Below are 19,873 nucleotides of genomic sequence, written 5' to 3'. Positions count from 1 at the left end.
GCAGTCAGAACTCCTGTCGATATATCGCAATCACAAAAATTTGATATACAGACATCCAAAAGTGTGGCACTGTTGTTTTCAGTTCAAGAGACGCTCCTTCTTTCAAGGTCATAGCGATGTTCAAATCACCCATAATAGTGCACAATTCAATGCGCGAACAACTATATGTCAATAATCGCTCCAAGAAGGTGTAAACTGTTCTTTTGTTACCCGTAGGAGGTCTATAGATTACACACATAGTCAGTTTCTGTACATGAAAAGCTAGGAATTCGAAATCATTGGTAATTTCCGAAAATTCTTCAATACCCATGAACCTAATGGTGTCTTTTAAAAATACACTTCCGCCTCCACCTGTTTTCTTTTCTTTTTTCAGGTGCATTGAACGGTACCCGTCGAGCAGTGGTATTGGGTCACTCCCAGTCAACCAAGTTTCAGTAAGTAATAAGATGTCTAATCCACAAGTAATTGAGTGTATTAACATATTCAGTTCATCTCTTATTTATAAGACTTCTCATATTGATGTGCATACGAGGAAACGAGTTACGGTTGGAAAATTCTGCGTTGGAACTCTTAATGTCACAATAATTACCAGTTTCTTTCGAGCTTGTCATACCAGATTGTGGAATCAGATGCTTAGCTAGAAATTCGCACTCCATAACTTACTTGTTGCAGGAAATTGATTTTGGACTCAAGAACTATACGTATTAAATGCACCAGTATTAACATAGGGCAGAGTTTGGCGACGGTTATCCCTAAAAACAGTTGGAATAGCTTATGAAAGCAAGAAGGATCGCCTTGTAACAAAACGAACATTTCCAAGTACTGCAACGTACATAGGTGATTCCTGTAGACAGGTGTGCACACAGGTGAATATTAGGACTTGAGGTGAGTTTCACAGCCAGTTTCATAGTCGGTTCTTTACTAGAGGGGCTCCATTTGAACCAGAATGCTCTGAAGAATCTCTTTCTTCTTCTGCAGGTACACCGAGCACTGGAAAGATATCATGGTATGGTAGGCGTCCTCTTCGGTGACGTACGGCAGTTCAAGGCACAAGGCACAGCACTCTTCCGCTGTGTTCCAGTGTTTATAATAGTGTCTCCTTGCGCACCGCACACACCAAAACTCTGCCTTGTCGGCGGGGCAGTGGATGTCCGTGTGTCCGATCCTTGCACACTTCACACACATTGGTACAAACGTATTATCGAAGACCGGACAGCGTCTCCAACCGACGTATAGATGCTTCCTTTCGTTCGTTCGCTCGTATGCTTTCTTTCCAGTTTTGATGACCGCTGTTTTTCCGGCTTTTCCCTTCCACGTCTTTATGAGTTCCATGTCTTCTTCCTGCATCCTGAAAGTTTGGCAGCCTATGCAAAAGGGTGAACTTGGAGGAGCCAAGCCGCAATGTGCGCAACAAAGACTCACAAGGCGTTTTATGGAGTGCGTGACCAGAGCAGTGTAGGAGATCCCCTTGTCTTGCGGCAGCTCGTATATAGGACAAACTGGACGACTCGTGAATGATCGGCTTCGCGAGCGCGCGAATGCCATCAAATCGACTACTGGTACCAATCATGCCATAAATGTAGATTCGTGCGTGAACGAGCCCTCGTGCGTGCTCTTGTTTGAGCAGTCATGTCCTCAAACGCTACGATGACCAGAGAACATTGATATTCATAAAATTTTCAATGCACGAGCCCCCGCGCGTGCGTCAGCAAGCCGTCAGTTGGCTAGTTGCCCAACGGGATAGTAAATCTCCCATCTTACCTTTTCTTCTTCTTGTGTTCTCTCTGCCTTATCTTATATTGCCTGCACGCAATAAAATGTATTCAATTCTTACGCCCGTGTACGTCTCTTTCTCGTCTTCCTTTCTGGTGCCCTTTTTTCGGCGTGATTGAGAACCAACAACCCGTCTTGACACTCTAGTCAACTCTGAGAAGAAGAATTCACCCTAAATTCATGTCAATATACTTCCACACGCGTCTCGTTAGGGTCGCCAAAAATGAATAGCGTTATAAAAACACCTACTCGCTATCGAGGCGTTTAAGATGTAAGTAGCTCATTTTGCTGTGAAATCAATAAAAAGTACAACCCCGATGTTACGTCCCGCGGACTTACGACGACCCGCTTCTTACGACGGATGTACCTCAGCCCCGGTAAACTCCCCATAGAAACAATATAATTAAAACCTGGGTGAACACGGTCCGCTTCATGCGACTGACCCTCGCGCGGATAAACCAGCGTTTTTCCCATAATTTACTTCGCTTTGCCGCACCCTCCCGGCTGTCTTTATCCTTAGCCGCCGTTTGAATCTACTTGACGCGCAAATGGCGCAGGCGAGCCAGACCACGTGCTGAACAGACGCACGCAAGCAGGCGGGAACTCGCGATAAGGAGCTTACCTTCGACACCCCCACGCGGCAGGAGTACGCCAACGCGCCTACCGCCAGAAGTTGAAGTTGAGGTGGCAGACGGACCGTGAATTTGAAGCTCCCGTCGAGCCACCGACGAACGCGAAAACACATACGACGCAACGCCACGGCGTTGACCAAATAACCGCTTGCCCCGCCTGCTCGATCCAAGTTTCTTCCTTTCACGACGCTCTCTCTCCGTATATCCCTGCTCTCTGCTTATCAGTGTCTTTCAAAGCCGCGTTGCAACTCCGCTCCTTTCTTTGCTAGAGTGCATCAACTCACGCGCGTTCGTCGCAGGGGTGGAGACACATATACGTTTGCACCGCCATTTTGGGTCACTCTTTGCCCGCCAAAGTAAGTCACCGTAGCACGTTGCGCTGCTGAGCACGAGGTCGCGGGTTCGTTTCCCGGCCGCGGCGGCCGCTTTTCTGATGGAGGCGAAAAGCAAAAACGCCCGTGCGTACGAGATTTCGGCGCACGATAAAGATCCCCAGGTGGTCAAAATTAATCCGGAGCCCTCCACTACGGCGCGCCTCATCGCCTGCGGTGCGTCGGCGCGTTAAACCCCACAATCAATCAATCAATCAATCAATCAAGTCACCGTAGCAAGACGGCTGCATAATTTTCGCCGCAACATGGTTTACTCGCGAAGATTGAATCATCTGATGTATTTCACGTTGCTGTGTCTTGTGGAAAACGAAAACAGCTATGGATTGAGCACTTTTACATAATTTCACGCAACGGGGCCGTTCAAAGCGTGTCTCCACCAAGTACGGCGATGCCGTTTTTTCATCTCCGCCTTTTACCATCATTCGTTTCACTCGGCCTCAGCGGTTTCACGCTAGCCTTTTTCCCCCTCGAGTTGCTCGACCAGGTTGGCCTTATCTCGCGCGCGCTAGTGGTGGGGCAGGCGGGCTATAGGCTCCGGAACGATCGCCGGGTGGCGCTGCACTCTCCCCTCCGCGGGAGTACGCGGTGGCTGCCGCCGCTTCGGCACGTGCTTTTTTCGCTGCGCGCGTGCTGCATTTATCGCGCTACGGTGGGCTCCGGGTAAAATTTTGTTTCGACTTATGAAAGCATACACGTTAGCACGTGTCCAGCAAGTTCGGTTTACACGTAGAGTATCTACTGGGTTCATTTTTGCCGGTGCTTCTCTTGTCCTCTGCTAGAGACGCGTCGTCTGCTACGCGCCGCTCGAACGGCTGAGCACCCCGGCTGTTTCACGGGATAAAGCGTGCTCTTGGGTGGTCGTCAACTGCCGTCTTTTTGTCGTCCAGGCGACAGCTGTGCAACTTGTCAGAGCGCATTTTTCTCTTGTTTGCCACTTTCTTCACATGCTCCCACTTTGAACATCCGGATTTTATGGATGACAGAAAATTGAGGCTTACAAGAATTCCCGTTAATTCACTGTTTCTAATCCTTGAAATGATCAGCTGCCTCCTATGACAGACGCATTAAAAATTCACTCGACCTCCCCGAAGGGATTCGTGAGGAAATGCGAATGCACATGTCGAACACGTATTTCGGGGTCTTCGGCGCGGCGTTGGCGTTTCGCAGCGGCTTCCCGAGCACAGTGTTCGGCGTCGGCAGCTCGCTTCAAGCGCTTGCGTTGGGCATCACGCGCTCTTCGCTTCGCAGCCTTGTCTTTCGCTTCTTCTTCTCCTCCGGTTGAAGATGACGTTGAAGCCACTACAGTGACGTCACCTCCAGCGAGAGGTGTAATGCTAGAACTGGATTGTATTACACTTCTTGCTCGGGGTACCGTTGCCGGCAGAAATTCCATTTATATATACTTGCGACCGAGCGAACGGGAGAGTGGGGCGAACGTCGAGAGGAGAAGCACCGAAGCACCGCGCCTACCCTCGCCTACACTCTCCCACACACGCGGGAGCTCCGGCGAGCTCCCGCGATGCGAGTGCCCTCATACGCCCGAGCGCGCTCCTCCTCTCCACTCACTCGCCGCTGATCCGCCCGCACCACCTGCTCCGGTTGCTAGGGGAGAAGAGGAGAGCGCGCGCTCGCAGCTGTTGCTATGGGAGAGGGGGTGGGAGCGGAGAGATAACACCTGCGGGCGCGTGGACGCCGCGCGGCGCCTGACATGGCTCGACTAAGAAAAGCATTCGCATTTAAAAGGCACATGCTGTAAAGGGGTGCGCTGACAACACCGCCTTGCTATTTAGCTTATCTTTGAAGGAATTTTGTTCGCAACGTTCGTCCCACAGATTGACCCGGTAGGAATGAGGGTGATACTGCGGCGGGAACAACAGAACATCTTGTCGGGAACTCAGCCAACGTTCCACGCCTGTTTTCTGTTATGTTCCCGTGTTTTATGGTCATGTAGACACTGCTGCGACAAAACATGGTTGCCTTGTGTGCAGTAAGCAAAACTGCTATAAGCTGGGACGGGTTCAGAGAGATTTTTGCCCTTTTGTTGTTGTTCTCGCCGTCGGCACAAAAACGAAAGGCAGAAGGTGCAGCTGGTACAAGGGCGATGCCTTTGCGCCCGTGGCGCAAATGCATCGCCCTCGTAACGAATGCAACGAAAACATGTGGCACACTAGTTCTCTGTTGCCCGGGCTGCCTGGAAATAGATAGGAAGGGGGGGGGGGGGGTCCTCCGATCTACACTTTTTTAATGCATGCTGCCAATGATTGGTTTTCACTATAATAAATGAAATTCGAAGTTGTTTAGCTGTTGCCGTTCGATATCGTCCATATATAACACAATTGGTTGATATTTTGCATGGGTGAAAAAAATAGCTTCTAGCGATTTACCTGGCTGTAGTAGCTCTGGTCCGTCTTGTCATTGTGACTTGTGTTCTGGAGGGGATTGCTGCGTTGTTCGTTTCTTTTCCCACATTTACAAATACTGGTAATTAAAAGAGGTATACACCAAATTCCGTATAATAATAGTAATTAAAAGTTATACGCCACAAGCTGTTCTCTTGTTTCCGCGAACTGTCACTCTAACCCATACTTGTACTCCAAGCGGGTGACAAACATTGGGAACAAAAATTCCTTCAAGGACAAGTAAAATGGAAATGCGGCGCTGTCAACGCATCCCTTAATTAGCGTGTGCCTTTCTAATGCATTTTTATAAGATGCAGCTGATTGTTTCAAGAGCAAGAAATAACCTATTACCATAATCAAACACGTTTATCTTACATTTCTTGCAAGCCTCAGTGTTGCTGCAGTCCAGAAAATCCGTATGTCCGAAGCCTCGAGCACGCGAAGGGAGTAACAAACAAGAGAAATGTACTCTGTGACAAGCTAACAGCTGTCGCCTTGCAGACGAAAAGACAGCAACCGGCGACCGCTGAACAAAACGTTTCCCCCCTTAAGATCATCGGGGCAGTCTGCCGGTCGAGCGGCGGGTCTGTAGCAGACGGCAAGACAAACGTCGACAAAAATGAGCTTAGTAACTACTCTACGTTTAAACCGAACTTGCTGGACACGTGTTGACGCGTATGGTTTCATAAGTCAAAAGAAAATTTTACCCAGCCCTCTTCGTAGCGCGAAAAACGCAGCACGCGCGCAGCGAAAAAAGCACGTGGCAAAGCGGCGGCAGCCACCGCGTACTCCCGCGGAGGGGAGAATGCAGCGCTGCCCTCACTCGGCAAACTTTACCTTCGCCTCCCTATAAATACCGCCGGATGGCAAGGGCATCGCGTAGCACGCGGCGTTTGGCTGGTGGGCTAGCTGGACGCAATAGAAGGGAAAGGGCCCAACATAGGGGTGGCTTTTTTTTAAATATAGATTTCAAGTAAAGGGTTACCAGTCACGTCATAACGCGCTAAATTTTGAAATTTAAATACGTTCGTACCCTACCTGTCACGGGAGACCGTCTACTAGGCCGGCGTTTATCCGCATACCGGTCGTACGACCCCCCGGTCATACGACGTTTTCTCATGGTCCCTTGAAGGTCGTACTATCGGGGTCATGCCACTTTTGTAGGTAGTATTTACAAAACACGCCAATGAGCATGAGGCAGTTGATCCCCAGCTGCCCTCTATGGAGGAGCTTGAATCTAAGCTATTTGATGATATCTCTCAGATTCCTGGCGCTTACAGGGATATAGACGACCACGAAATAAGGACGCGGAGGCTTTACTCCAGGCGGTTGTTGTGTCTTCAACGTCCATGTTTCACTCAGCGGGAAAAAATCTACGATTCAAGGAGAAACTGTCACAGCCATGTCAGAAAGAATCCTCAATGCCTATTAATTGCACTGTGTAAAAGCGCGCTTCATTCTTCCCGCAGTAAAACCAATTCTCTGGCTGAATAAATTAATTGCATTTATTGGACACGATTGCAATAGGCCGCCATGTGGAGGGGAAGACTCAGGAAGGATCTGGTTGATTTTGTTCGCACAGCGGCAAGGGGCAGGGAGTCGAAAAGCGGGAGCAGAGGGCACGCATTCACTGGCAACCAAAAAATGATAACAAAAATAAAGATACATAAAACCATTAAAAAATAATGCACGCAGAGCGCCGTTTTTTGGGCAAGGTAACAAGCAAATACACGAAATTGAAACCGGCGTTTGCGCAGAGCTAGTGATAGGCTTCAGAGAAAAATATTACGAGGAATGCTTAGCATTAGAGCGGAAGCTTTCTTAGTGGGACCGATCGATGGCGTCCTGCCAAAAAACTAATGTATTTTCCCGTAGACCGGTTGATCGACCTAAAAGCTCTGATCAGATCTCTAGACACACAGCGCGCGCGTGAAACCGGGCTAGCATTGGGAAAAAACGGTTACTTGAAAATCGCGAAAAAGGGACGAATCTATGTAATGCAATACACGCGTCAATCTTTAAGGAGTACAACAGCATATATTTATCTCATAAACCACATATCGGTGTACATTGAGATCGTTCGTAGATTTATTTTCTTATGCGCAAGACATTTTAGATGCGAAGCATCTCATGGTCGGGACTATGTCCCTCCCTTGTTGTTTTTGCGCCGTCCACACCCCCACTGCGCATGCTCGGCTTGCTGAACGGCCGGTGCTGTCTTACCCTTTAACGGTTCCTGGAGCGACAGTGTTGCCAGTGTGTTTCTGCGCCGGCACGAGACGAGCACGTTTCACTCCCCTTCGACGTTTCATCGTCGTCAGCGGCTGCGTGCGGCGGCGAGTCTCGGCGGGCCGTGGTTGCAAGCGGCCCACAGCCATCCGGGGAACGTGCATCGACCTCATCTTCAGCAACTTTCGGGTTCATCCACTACAAGAGCCCTTGACTTTACATTTCACAGACCATAAGACGGTCATAATCAAAGCGGAATGCCAACCACAGCTCGACATCACCTACGTTGAACTTGATGATGGTAGTGCCTAAATAATGACAAACTCATACCACGTACAACGACTCTCTCGAAAACGTTTGGTATTCACCATGGAAACCAAACGGTAAATAAAACGGTAGCTACGTACTTCAACCTAAAGGATTCGACGAACTGAAAACTAATGGGCAGTTGAGTCGACCCTATGGCTGCTTTGCATACTACTCAGGGTTCTCCTACGGGAAGATGCTGTAATTTTTTTTCATGGGTTCGATCTTCGTTTAGCCATCCGTGTCTTTAAAGGTTCGCTGTATGATTGGACGCACTTTGAGCGAAGGTTGGACGAACTTTTAGATTTCGCGCTTTTCTCGAGTGTTTTTAGGAAAGGATGGCAGGTAATTTGGTATTGTAAATGTAAAACCCCAACAGCGCCTTCTGTTTATCTCCTGCTGAACTTACCGATGAATTTTGTGGCCGCCCCACTTCACAGCCCCATGAAAATAATCCCGTAGAGCTGCTTCTGCTCTCTCACCATCACCAGAACCCTCGTGTGCTCGCACGTGGGTACGTTCACTTTTCGAAGTGGCTGAGTATTGCAAGTGTGGCTGCGGCCGCTCTGTCAGCGCGCTCCTTCACCGTTTATCAGTACCCTCCTCCGGCGTTGCGCTTTTCGCATATCGGCGCGCGCTCCCAGAATCCCTCTCCCATTTAAGGTCCCACCAGTGTTCTGCACATCCAACGAGTTTGATGAAACGTAGAGACAAGGCTCTCACCTTGAAGAGTTAACCACTGTACAGTCATCAAAACTGTTAACAACAACAAAGAACGAGGTGCCAGCGTATGTACAGAGCTGCAGCTTACGATAGAGCTCGGGCTGCTAAGCAAGGCTGTGCGCATGCGCTGAAGAACCCGAGTGCACTAGGGCAGCCTGGTGAGTGCAGATAACCAGGCGCCAAAGATGCGGCTGTAGCTATCGTGAGCTTCCACTCTGTGCGTAGACAGGCACTGTGTTTTGTTGTTGTTAGCAGCTTTGAAGACTGTACCTAACAACCTTATTCAGGGCCTGGCCGATAGAACGACTCTTATTTCGATGAAAAATAGCTCCCGTATACCGCATATTATGTAGCGGTGCTTAAAAGGGACCTCCGTGTCGTTAAACATGAGCCGTACCCACAAGAGACATGCGCAGTTAGATGCGCATATGTGTTATTCCTGAGGTTGCTCTGACCTTCAATGTCGGTGAACACATGTGGAAGTATTTTCGGCGCCGAAACAAATAGTATAAATGCTATCACCGGCTGCTGTATTCCTGAAGTCACGAGACCGCTGGTATACAAAAATGATGACTGCTATGCCTTATAATACATACCTGCGGCAACGTCAGAGTAACGTAGGGTATGACAGGTATGCACATCCATCCGAGCACTTTGGCGCGTGTGGATGAACACAGTACTTCAGGCACACTGACGTGGTTTTTTAAAGATAATAACTTTCTTGGGCTACTTAAACCCAGAAATATTGGTCTGTCTGTTTGTCTGTCTATCTGTCTGTCTGTGACTCGATTCAGCCACCCGGCCAAAGTAAAGCAAGGCCTGCGGAATAGTCTTATATAGTCACAGCTAAATCTGCCCGTCTAAGTCCGGTGTAATGTTCATACTTGTCAACATTGTTGAACAAGAACAAGACATTACCCAAATATGATACAGTAATACACAAGTGATATTTGCAGTGTTCTTTTATATAAAAAAATCATAGATGCTTGATTTTTGCGACATGAAATACTAAATCCACTGCAGAAAAAAAATTCACTCCGCCGTCGTCAGCTGTCGCCTGTGCCACAATAGCTTGTGGTGGCATTTTAAAAAATGAAGCGGCAACAGTTACGAAAGGTTCCACTGGATAGGCTCGGCGTCCTCCTTGGAACACACATGGACTAAGGAAACGTGGTACTATAAGCAGTGAAGTAGGGCACCTGAATTCACACAATTCTACGCCGTACGGCAGCGCTGGCATCGATGCACCCGTCGTGAAGGAGTGGAACGCGGTAGATTTAAATCGACTTGAGCAAAACAGGAACAGCATGAGAGGTGAGCAGGAAAGCGAAGGGAGGCATTTACATGGCAAATGTCGGCAAAGAATATCATCTTTTGTCGAAATTTGCAACAAAAGGAGCAGATACGCAGCCAATTTTTTTTAGTACAGGGATAAACTGATACATTAGTTGGAAGGTTTCACATCGCGAACATCAGTCATTGTGCCAGCCAAGCGTTTACAGGTTGTCAAATAGCCAGGTTCATTTTCCCGGCTGTCCCGCGTTGTTAGTTCTGTGCACGTGCAAATATTGTTTTATTGTCTTTTCTTGCCGCCTAGCACCAAGAATTACTCCATCTATTGTCATTTTTGGGTTTGTATGTGTAAGTTCTTCCTGCAAAGAAATGTTTTGTTAACGAGTTTTCTGCGACACCTTCATGCGACTCCTGAGATTTTTCTCGGTATGAACAAAATATTAGAAGTGTTTTTGCTATATTGTGCACCACTGTTTATCTATTTCAACCTTGTATAACCCTCGCAATATTTCCGATAATGCAAGGAGAATAGGATTGCAAAAGAAATTTTTAGTCGCGTGCAGCCTATACACTTGAATTAACTTTGGGCAGACGGTTGCCAAAACTTTCAACATGTTTTTACTGTTCGGGTTCTTTATCTGCTGGCGGAAGCGTTTCTGAAGTAATATTAGCAGGAAATGTGAGCAATCAAAATAAACAATCCAGATATGCAAATACTTTGAATATAGTAGCATAACGTCGGAGCCAAATGTGAATCTTCAGTCGTTAAAATATGCTTCTTTAAGGTCAGGCGATACAAAAATGGGCATGACCGCATTAGAAACTTGCCTCCTGTGCATCTATCCAGTATTTACTTTTAATCAAAAAGAAAAGCTAGGTCCCTTGACATTATTGTTTCTCCCAAAAGAGCAGGGACGGCTAGTCTCAGAGCTCATTAACCATTCCACTTGGCATGTTCTGCTTAAACGCATCGAAAATACGATCAAAATTGCTGAACGAAAGCCGTAAGGTAAAAAACCTCGTATGTGAGCCAGCGAAGTCGCTTGCATAAGTAGTGCAAATGTTTCAGCATAGGGTAGTTAAGGCAGTTTGAACCATCAAGTCAGTTTTGAAAAACGTGTGTTTCTGTGCTGTGACTGCAGCTGACGTCCATGAAAACCGGGAATTTTTTTTTAGTAGGCAAAATTAATTACAGTTGCTCTTACTGTTGTAAAGGCGTTAAAAGATTTTAAAGGATTTATTTTGTATACCTTTTGCAAACAGTGCATAAACATTTAGATGGTATGGTTATGATGATCCGTCGTCGTTTTCCAATTGTGCAAGGCCGTATGACAACCCTTCTGCTAGAAACACCCATGAACTGATTACTGGCTATCTGATTAAAAACAGGTCGACGCCGAATACCTAGCGGGACCAGATAGAGCGAATACGCTTGCAGAAGGGGCCATAAAAACAGACTACAACCACATTCAATTACTGCCTTCCTAACGCCGAAAACTGGTTTAAACCAGCCCACTATTAGGAGATCCACCAAATGACCTTCAGGGAACGTTAGCGGCGTATTCATCGACGTCTGACAGCAAAAAAACACTTCTAAACCCGCCGAATTGTCCTAGACGAAATACAAAAGCCAGCATCTCCACTCAATGCATGATGACGAGGGGGCGGAGTACGGGGACTTGAAATGACATCCAAGTTGCGCCCCGAGTGACTTCCGATTTGCTCCCCGACCGTCAATCGATTTGAGCCATAAGTTGCACCATCTATATTTCCTAAATGAGACTCACGGCTCAAATCGAATGACGGTCGGGCCGCAAGTGGGGTGGTGTGCACACGGATCGACGCGGACGGACATTGGGAAGTCGTAATGTACTTCGCACCATTTCAGTTGAGGGAGTAAGCCGTTTGACCCGCGGGTAATAACTCACGGTCGTAGCTGAGCAGGTAAGATGCCTGACACTAACTCTAACTGGTCTACTATATACAGGCAGGAATCCTGCCAGTGCCGGTGCCGGTGTGATTTTTTGCCATGAAAAATGCTATTCGCACGAACGCGGACGGACATTGTGAGGTCCTAAGGTGCTCCGTGCCTAAAATAAATCAACGAGCACCTATTCACTCTTACTTTCTAGTACTAGCCTCGGCCCTTTGCGCGCGCATTACTACGGCTTTAGACGCCCTCAACACGGTGTGTGTTTTGATTACGCCACCTCCACGTATTACCAACCATGCTTTGGAGTCCAATCGTCAAAGCGGTCCCGTTTGCTCACTTTAACAGAAGAAATGGCTTCCTGTGGTTTCTGCTCTTGTCCAGTATTAGTAGCATTTCCTCGCCGTTATTTCTATTCTAGCCCTTCTCGCCTTCTACTAGAGCCTGTTTGGGCGGGACTGGTCGAGAATCTGTTCTACGGGCGTATCGGAAAGAGAGAAAACAGCTGGCAGCTCTTCGACTTCATGCCCCCCAAGCAACCGCGAGCCCAAGGCCACCCCAGCTAATACCACTGCTTGCTTGAGGCTTGCAATAACGTCTCAGCATCGAAATGTAGTCATTTGTTCCTCCACTCCAGGTTCATTTCCTGAATTCCTTCTTTTCTCATTTCCTCCTTTCCTGCTTCTTTCTTTCTTTCCGTCCTGCCTTCCTGGCTTGCTTCCTCTCTTCCTCCTTTCTTACCTTTATTCATCCTTCTCTTTCTTTCTTTCTTTCTTTCTTTCTTTCTGTACATCTTTCCTTTTTTTCTTTCTTTCTCTACATCTTTCCTTCTTTCTTCCTTCCTGCCTTTCTTTCTTTCTTTTTTTTTTTCTTTCTTTCTTTCTTTCTTTCTTTCTTTCTATCTTTCTTTCTTCCTTACTTTCTTCCTTTTTTTCCTTCTTCCTTCCTTCCTTCCATCCTTCCTTCCTTCCTTCTTTCCTTCCTTCCTTCCTTCCTTGCTCCCTCCCTTCCTTCTTTCCTTCCTCACTCACTCCCTCACTTTCTCCTTCGTTCCCTCCATCAGGCAGGTTTACTGTAGACTGCGTTCTCAACCTTGAAATTATGCCCTAACGAACCCAATCAAAGAAACTTCATCACATGCGGGTAGGCCCATCCTCTGGGCATGCCTCATGCCCTGGAATCATGCCCTGAAGTGCACTTTCTCTGGCGTTATTAACGTTTCAGCTGTACCGGGAACAGATGGACATTGCTGGCCGCACGCAACAAGAGTCGAAGAAAACTTTCGTGCTTTGTTGTTTTCGTTCTCCATTCCAACGAACCGAATTACATTGTTCCTGCGCCACAGCAGTCCCCTACACTACCCGCTATCCTCCATCACTTCCCTTACACACTCCACCCAACATCCATCCAAGACTTAGGGGAAATGAACATTTAAAATCCTATTAACGCCACCCTTCGTTGCGCAACACTTCAGAAAACAAATATTACGTCTGTTTCTTCCTTCATTGCAAAAGGTGCTGGTGATGCACTACAAAAAAAAACTGCAGCAAAAACAAATAGTGGGCAAGCAGGGATATTACGCGCGCATGTCAGCTGATATTGCCATCTTTTTAATATTGGCAAGTTCAGGACAGGCGATACTCGAGCAGGTTTTTCTTTGCAACAAGACTACTTCCATAGGTCGTCGTGATGATAGTTTCCTTACGCGATATTCTTTCTACCTCGTCTATTTTAGACCATATTCCCACTCGTCCGGTGCTACCCCTTCCATATGTTTGCAAAGGAGCTAGTTACGTTATCGATGAGCCTGCCGCACTTCTGCCTCGCATTTCTAAACGTACGCTTTCTTCCTCTGCGGAAGAATCACGCCAAGCCATCCCTTTTATTTTAGGAAGCCTGCAGAACCGTTCCACTGACCGGGCAGAAACCGGGACCTTCCGTGGCCACAGCCAGCAGGTGTTTAGTATGCTTGATTTCAAAACACACAATGGGCAGGAAATTGCTAACAGAAATAATGGTAAGGAGTGATTACCGGACCTCCTATCCGTAGACGGTGTTGGTATACAGCTAGGCGCTGACGTACTCGTTCGACTGGGCAAGGTGGAGGGAACGGTTGAATCAGTCCTGTGTCGCGTTTCCTCCAGGGCGCTTTCGGTATCACCGACGATGGCTGAGGTCGCTGCAGGGCGCTGTGCACGTGCCTGATCTTCAGGCGGATCAGCTCCTGCCCCCTCGCGTTTGAAGCCGGGCGAAGAAGGCCCGCTCCATATAAAAACCCAGTCGGAAGAGTAGACAGCTACCTGTTTCCGACGAGACATCTTTGAACCTACAGCGCAAAATGAACGCTCTGGTGAGGCTGCATGGTCTTTGTGACATCAGGGGGGCTTGAAGCTGCTTATATGGGGACTATGATTTACCTTTAGACGTTACGCTTGTACGTGTTGGACGAAACTGCTTGCGTTATATACCGGGCTGTTGCTGGTTCATATTTGCAGCTTAGGATATGGATGGGCAGGTGCAGCTTGATTAGAATTCACTTGATTCGGGGTTTTTGAGGGACCTGCACATATTTATGGCGTTTTGTAAATGTATACACAATAACGCCTTGTCACCACAAAAAAAAGCTCTAGTCAAAAACATGGTCATGCCATGATTTCTATTATCTCAAAATTGCCCCACGTCAACATCACGTACCCGCATGTTCCGCACGCATTCGGACGGTCGACCGATGACCAGTGAGGGAGTCTATACGTCAACATAACGCACAAAGATCGAGTGTTACTCCAAGAAAAATGCTAACGTGCCTGAGACCACTCGACATCGCGATAAATTCTCAGTTAATGGCAATTTCAAGCTTCGCGTGCTCACTTGCTCTGGTTAGAATCATCAGTGAAAGCTATAGTCTTCAAGTGATGTGAAATAGAGTATTTTTTGTGTTTTCCTTGAATGGTTGTTGGGAGATCAGGTGCACAATTCTTTAGTCTTGCTATTTTACCTCCATTTTGGTAGCGCTCTCCCGGATTGAGAATGGTGGGTAGGGGGATATTTTATTTCCAGAGCGCACGTATACAAAAACGGAAACGTTGCGATATCCTCCTGCTGACAGAACTCGTGTGGTTGGGGGAGTAAAATCATTATGTGCCCCACATTACTTAACAAGACAAGAGAGAGAGAGAGAGAATGCATTTAATGGTATAAGCGAGGTTAGTCGAGCCATATCGCTTAGCATGCTTCGCAAGATGTAGCCAAGTTAGTTGTTATACGGTGCAGCATGCAGCCGCACAGAATGAGACACCGCTGCGTGTCTTAAGCAGGGGCATGTATATCCCACTCTTCATAAAAAAGACAGTGTAGAACGAAAACAGTAGCTCTATTTCAATACGAGCACTGGGTTGTCATCCGCTCCCCATATCAGTGAGGTGTGCCTTCGCTTGTAAGAAGGTCCCTAATACCTTTCGTTATAATTTTAGGGCATCGCTGATTACGTCAAACGGAAACTAACCAAGTTTTTTTTAAACAGGGACTCAGCCGCTCACCGCGAAATACTCTTACGCCATGCACATTGAAAAGTTCTTCTGCTAACTAAACACAAATAGTTCAGACTGTTGCGGTGGTGTTGTAACCAGTGAATATACTAAGTGACGCAGCTAAGAAAATCTCTTTCTTCCACAGGCTAGAATGAATCAATTCCGAAGCACTGACTTTATCTTGCTGTGGAAAGCGGAAGCTGCTTGGACGAAAGACAGACTCCTACGTTCATTAGTCTTGGAATAGTGGTCTGAGCACAAACGTTGTACTTGAGCCTGAGGTATCGCAGGAATATATGTGGCGACAGGAGGATGGCCTTAACCATGTGTCACAAGCTACACCCGCGTTCTAGGTCAGCCGCCTAGCAGGACTTTGAAATGGGCCGTGCCATTATTACTTTTAGTTATCTTCCTGGACACACACTGCACCTTGGGTAAATGATATAGCCCAGCCGCAGGTCCCATGGTTATAGCTCGTGTGCGTGATGTAAACGTTTATCACAATGCCCTGTTGATATTTTTATCTTTTTCAGAGCATTGCCCTGGTTATCTGTGCAACTGTTGCTACAACTACCGCTGGCGGTCTCCTCGGAGGTTATGGAGGCGGCTACGGCGGCGGCTACGGCGGCGGCTACGGCGTCGGCTATGGTGGCGGATACGGAGGCGGATACGGAGGTGGTTACGGAGGCGGCTATGGTGGCTACGGTGGAGGAGTCGGCGTTGGCGGCGTAGGCGTCGGGAGCAGTGTGGCGCTTCTACGCGGTGGACCGGGCTTTGCCAAGGTCGTGGCTGGACCTGCCTTCTATGTTCGGACTCTACACCAAGTGAACAAGATCCATGGCGGTGGAGCAATTGTCGCCCACTCAGGCCTTGGAGGAGGGTACGGCGGATACGGCTACGGAGGTGGCTATGGATACGGCGGAGGCTATGGTGGATACGGCGGTGGCTATGGCGGATACGGATACGGCGGCTATGGCTACAAGGGCTGATTAGAAATTATTTCGTTTCACTTGTCTTTCCTATTTTGAACGCGGGTATGAACGCGAATACAGGGTAATGCATGGCGTGAACTTGATCGTGTTAGAAGGAACCCTCTTTCTCGACGTAAAATCCGCCGCTCTGTGCGTGAACTACCGGAGTTCTGGCGACACTGGCCCCATCTTCCTAAGCGGCTCATGCAAAAAATCATTGTGTTTCAGTCTTCGCATCTACTAAGTGCCGAGAGATATCAGGAAGGAATATGATGACAAAATTAGCAGAGAACAAGTGTTCTTTGGCAGGGTCCGAGCAGGAAACTTACTTGAGCAGTTGCATAGACGCTGTGCTGAATTTTGGCAGTCACGACAATGCTCCGGCAGGTATTTTTCTGATTGAGTAGAGGGAACGGGGTTTGCGACCGGCAACTTAATGCTGGTATCCCCAAGCAATTACTTCATCTACACGATGCTTCCCAGTGGCATCGCGCTGTACCGCTTGGGATTTTCAGATTGATGAGTGCGTTCGTATGGCTGCAAGTGGCATCCGAATGACATGTGAAATAAAGTATTGTCATTCACTCGCCTTTTGTTTCTTGTCTCGAAGAAAAGAGCGCTTTGTAGACGTAATAACACGCACCTTTATAATGGGCTCTGGTTATTACTGTTCCTTATTACGCGATGCATTTTAGCGCGGATTCCGAGAAAGCACTGATCAGACGGTAATATTTCTATTTGCACACGTCCAAGTGGCAGGCCACAAGTAAAAGCATATTTGAGTGTCACCTTCTAATTCTCGATGTTGACACGATGGCTAATAGAAGGCTGCACTCCGCAATCTGCACGCTAGCCCTACACAAAGATTATAAATTTTATGCACTTTGCGCGTTACGTGATGCCGTTTCTTTCAGCAAAAGAATAAGGAAATGCCACGGTTTTTGTAAGTCGTCAGGCGTGTAATGGATAAAAGAAGCAATGGGTGAATGCAAGGTGTCTTATAAAACCAAAGAGAAAAAAACATGTCTTTTTTACCTTCAGTACCCACCTAATGACCACCCACCTTTTTGATGAAGTGGGTCGCAGAAAAGTTCAATATTCTCATCAGCAAGGATTGAGAGAAGAAAACTAAAATAAACTACGAATTAAAGTACCGAGAAGATATCTCCATATACGTACTCTAACGCTCTCCAAGTGCTATACTTAGCATGAGAATGTGGAATAAATTCACTGAAATTTTAAAGCGGCTTGAGTTATCCTAATAGCGCTATGGTTCCCACATATTCCTATGGAGACCAACACATAATTGTTGCGCGGAGAAGTTACCACATATGTTGTCCCAGTTAAAGCCACTCTTTATACCCCTCCGTTGTATAGCACAGATCCTAAAGCATGCCGGTTAGGTGTAAGACCCCCTATTTTCTCATTGTTAGGCGTTGTCATGAATATTAGACTTCCACGGTTTAAGTAATGATGAATATTTGAAATGACCTTCGATATAAAAGGCATAAATATCGAGAAACTCTTTTGAAGAGCCACTTAAACAGACATGAATTTCGTATCTACGGAGACTAGTGCAGCTGCGAGGAGCCACCAGATGCCCGCACCCACCATAGAAACAACAGGAACGCATTCATTTGAGCCAGTTTCAGTTTCGCTCGTTGGGAATACAGACAGCCTTTCTGAGCCATGTCGTAAATTATTACCTCACACTGAAGTGTCCGCAAAACTGTAGGTGGTGCCGTCAATCGAAAACCCGTGACGTAGCGCGTTTTTAGCATAGTCTGCTAGGATCGGACGGGGTCCGCATTGAACGGCCTGTGCTTGAAAGCGGAGGCAGGACCGCGGGAAATTCCAAAACTGATTTGCAAAGACGTGTAATAACACGCTATTTGTTTTTAATTTCTGTTTAAGAAATATTTCATTTAAATTCGGTTATGGTGTTGGCTTTCCATTGCTGTTTAGAACCTTACGATTTTTTGCCACTTTGCTAATGTGACGACGCCGTACAGAGGCAGTGTCTGGAGAATCCATACCCCGGCCAAAAGCAACGCAGGAGTCCGTTTGCGGTATTGGAAAGGGCCACACGACATCGCTACGGACCGGGCGGCTCCGAGCGGTGAAATTCGTCGTCGCGCTGATAGCGATTTCGCTGGTGGGGGTAATGTAGTATCATTCGCGCCCGGAGTAATTAAATTTGAATTTCGAAATGCTTCTGCCCATGGCTGGCTGCAAAAATTGCTGGACGTCATCGTCAAAATATACTGAAGCAAATAATATGTCACTTCTCTTTATTATCTCGTAGGTGCTTAAATCTAATTAGAGTTTGCCTCCAACAATTCGTAATATCAATGCCTAAGGCCTAGCATAACCACGTTTTATGGAATGAACCCTGTTTCCTACGGGCACAAATCTAGCGCCAGATGGAACAACCGCAAACACAACGTACAAACATCTCTCGAGTGCATTATGGAGACTCTGCAGCCTTTTACCGATTGCGTGTATTTTTGTTTTGTCGTGGCAGTTTGATAGTGGAGTTCATTACACTGATATAATAAAAATGACACGAATATTTGCCTTGAGTTGCAAAATTTAACACTCCTAGTAAGCAAGGTCACAGACAAAGAAGGAAGCGAGAGAACAAATTGGAAATGAGCGTGAATTGATGGCATGATGCGATGAGCCTTTATTCACTGTTCGCCAAACCCCAACCATTGTGCGTACGATGTGTTGGTGTGGAGCAGTTCTGATCTTGGCTGATCTCTTAATCAATCATGGCTGAGGCCCGGGGCATAAGTAGCTCAATGACCGGAATAAGGGGACACCGGACGAGGACGGACCAACAGGCATTAATTATACAAGGAAAACCTCTAAAAACTCGCTTTATTTATTTATTTTATTTGAGACATACTGCAGTCCGAACACCAAGCAGGTGGGCAGGGATTAATTACATAACAAATGCATCAATCCGCATGGTAAATTGGCACATATTTCTGAAAACAGTCAAACAAGTGCGAAAAAAGAGAACGAAAAAATAAGAAACTGACAACAAACAGAAATGACAGCAGTACCCGAAGAAAAGTAGCAGCCCAGTAAATTTTTAAAATATTGCAGAAAGTACACGCTTTTTAAAATTCAATACATCACGCGCCGAAAACACATCAACAGGCAATCTATTCCACTGCTCGATTCTGCGGGGACAGGAGGAGTGCTTAAAAAGATTAGTGCGTGCAAAAATTGGAGTTAGATTGTGCTCATGGGTGCTTCGAGTTGAACGAGATAAGCGGGGCTGAATATAAAGTCCTAGACTAACATTAAATTGTTGGGAATTGAGCAAAAACAGAAACGTTAGTCGTGCAAGCTGCCTCTTGTTTTCCAGGGTCATTATATTGTTGTTGGAATTGAGAAGCGACGGGAATAATTGCCGAATGGGTGCAGGAAGAAAGGACCATTTGGTACAGTGAGTTCCAGTCACATGAAGACGTGACAAAACTCGTTGAAAGCAGGCAGCTCCAAGCAGTACGGGGCCCGCCTAGCCTCTCACAAGTATGGGTCTGTAGACTGACTGACCGATTCCTACATTTCTGTTTTCTATTCCAGTTCAAAGTAAGAGTAATGCTACAAGCCTTCACAATTTTCCCCCTTTGGGCGTAAAGTACTCTGGAGTAGGTGAAACAGCAACGTTTTTTTTCTTTACA

General features: G+C 46.9%; 1 protein-coding gene across 1 annotated transcript; it reads left to right on the top strand.

The window, feature by feature from the left end:
* The first annotated feature begins 14,015 nt into the window (after positions 1–14,015).
* LOC144145510 (uncharacterized) lies at positions 14,016–16,193 on the top strand. Its single transcript, XM_077677162.1, has 2 exons — positions 14,016–14,027; positions 15,738–16,193. Exons 1-2 carry the CDS (start codon positions 14,016–14,018, stop codon positions 16,191–16,193), a joined length of 468 nt encoding a protein of 155 aa, XP_077533288.1.
* Positions 16,194–19,873: the final 3,680 nt, after the last annotated feature.

This window comes from Haemaphysalis longicornis, unplaced genomic scaffold (genome assembly GCF_048455015.1).
Source record: "Haemaphysalis longicornis isolate Haplotype H1 unplaced genomic scaffold, Haemaphysalis longicornis Haplotype H1 scaffold_7, whole genome shotgun sequence".
Lineage (NCBI taxonomy): Eukaryota > Metazoa > Arthropoda > Arachnida > Ixodida > Ixodidae > Haemaphysalis > Haemaphysalis longicornis.
This window is presented reverse-complemented; position numbering and strand designations above follow the sequence as displayed.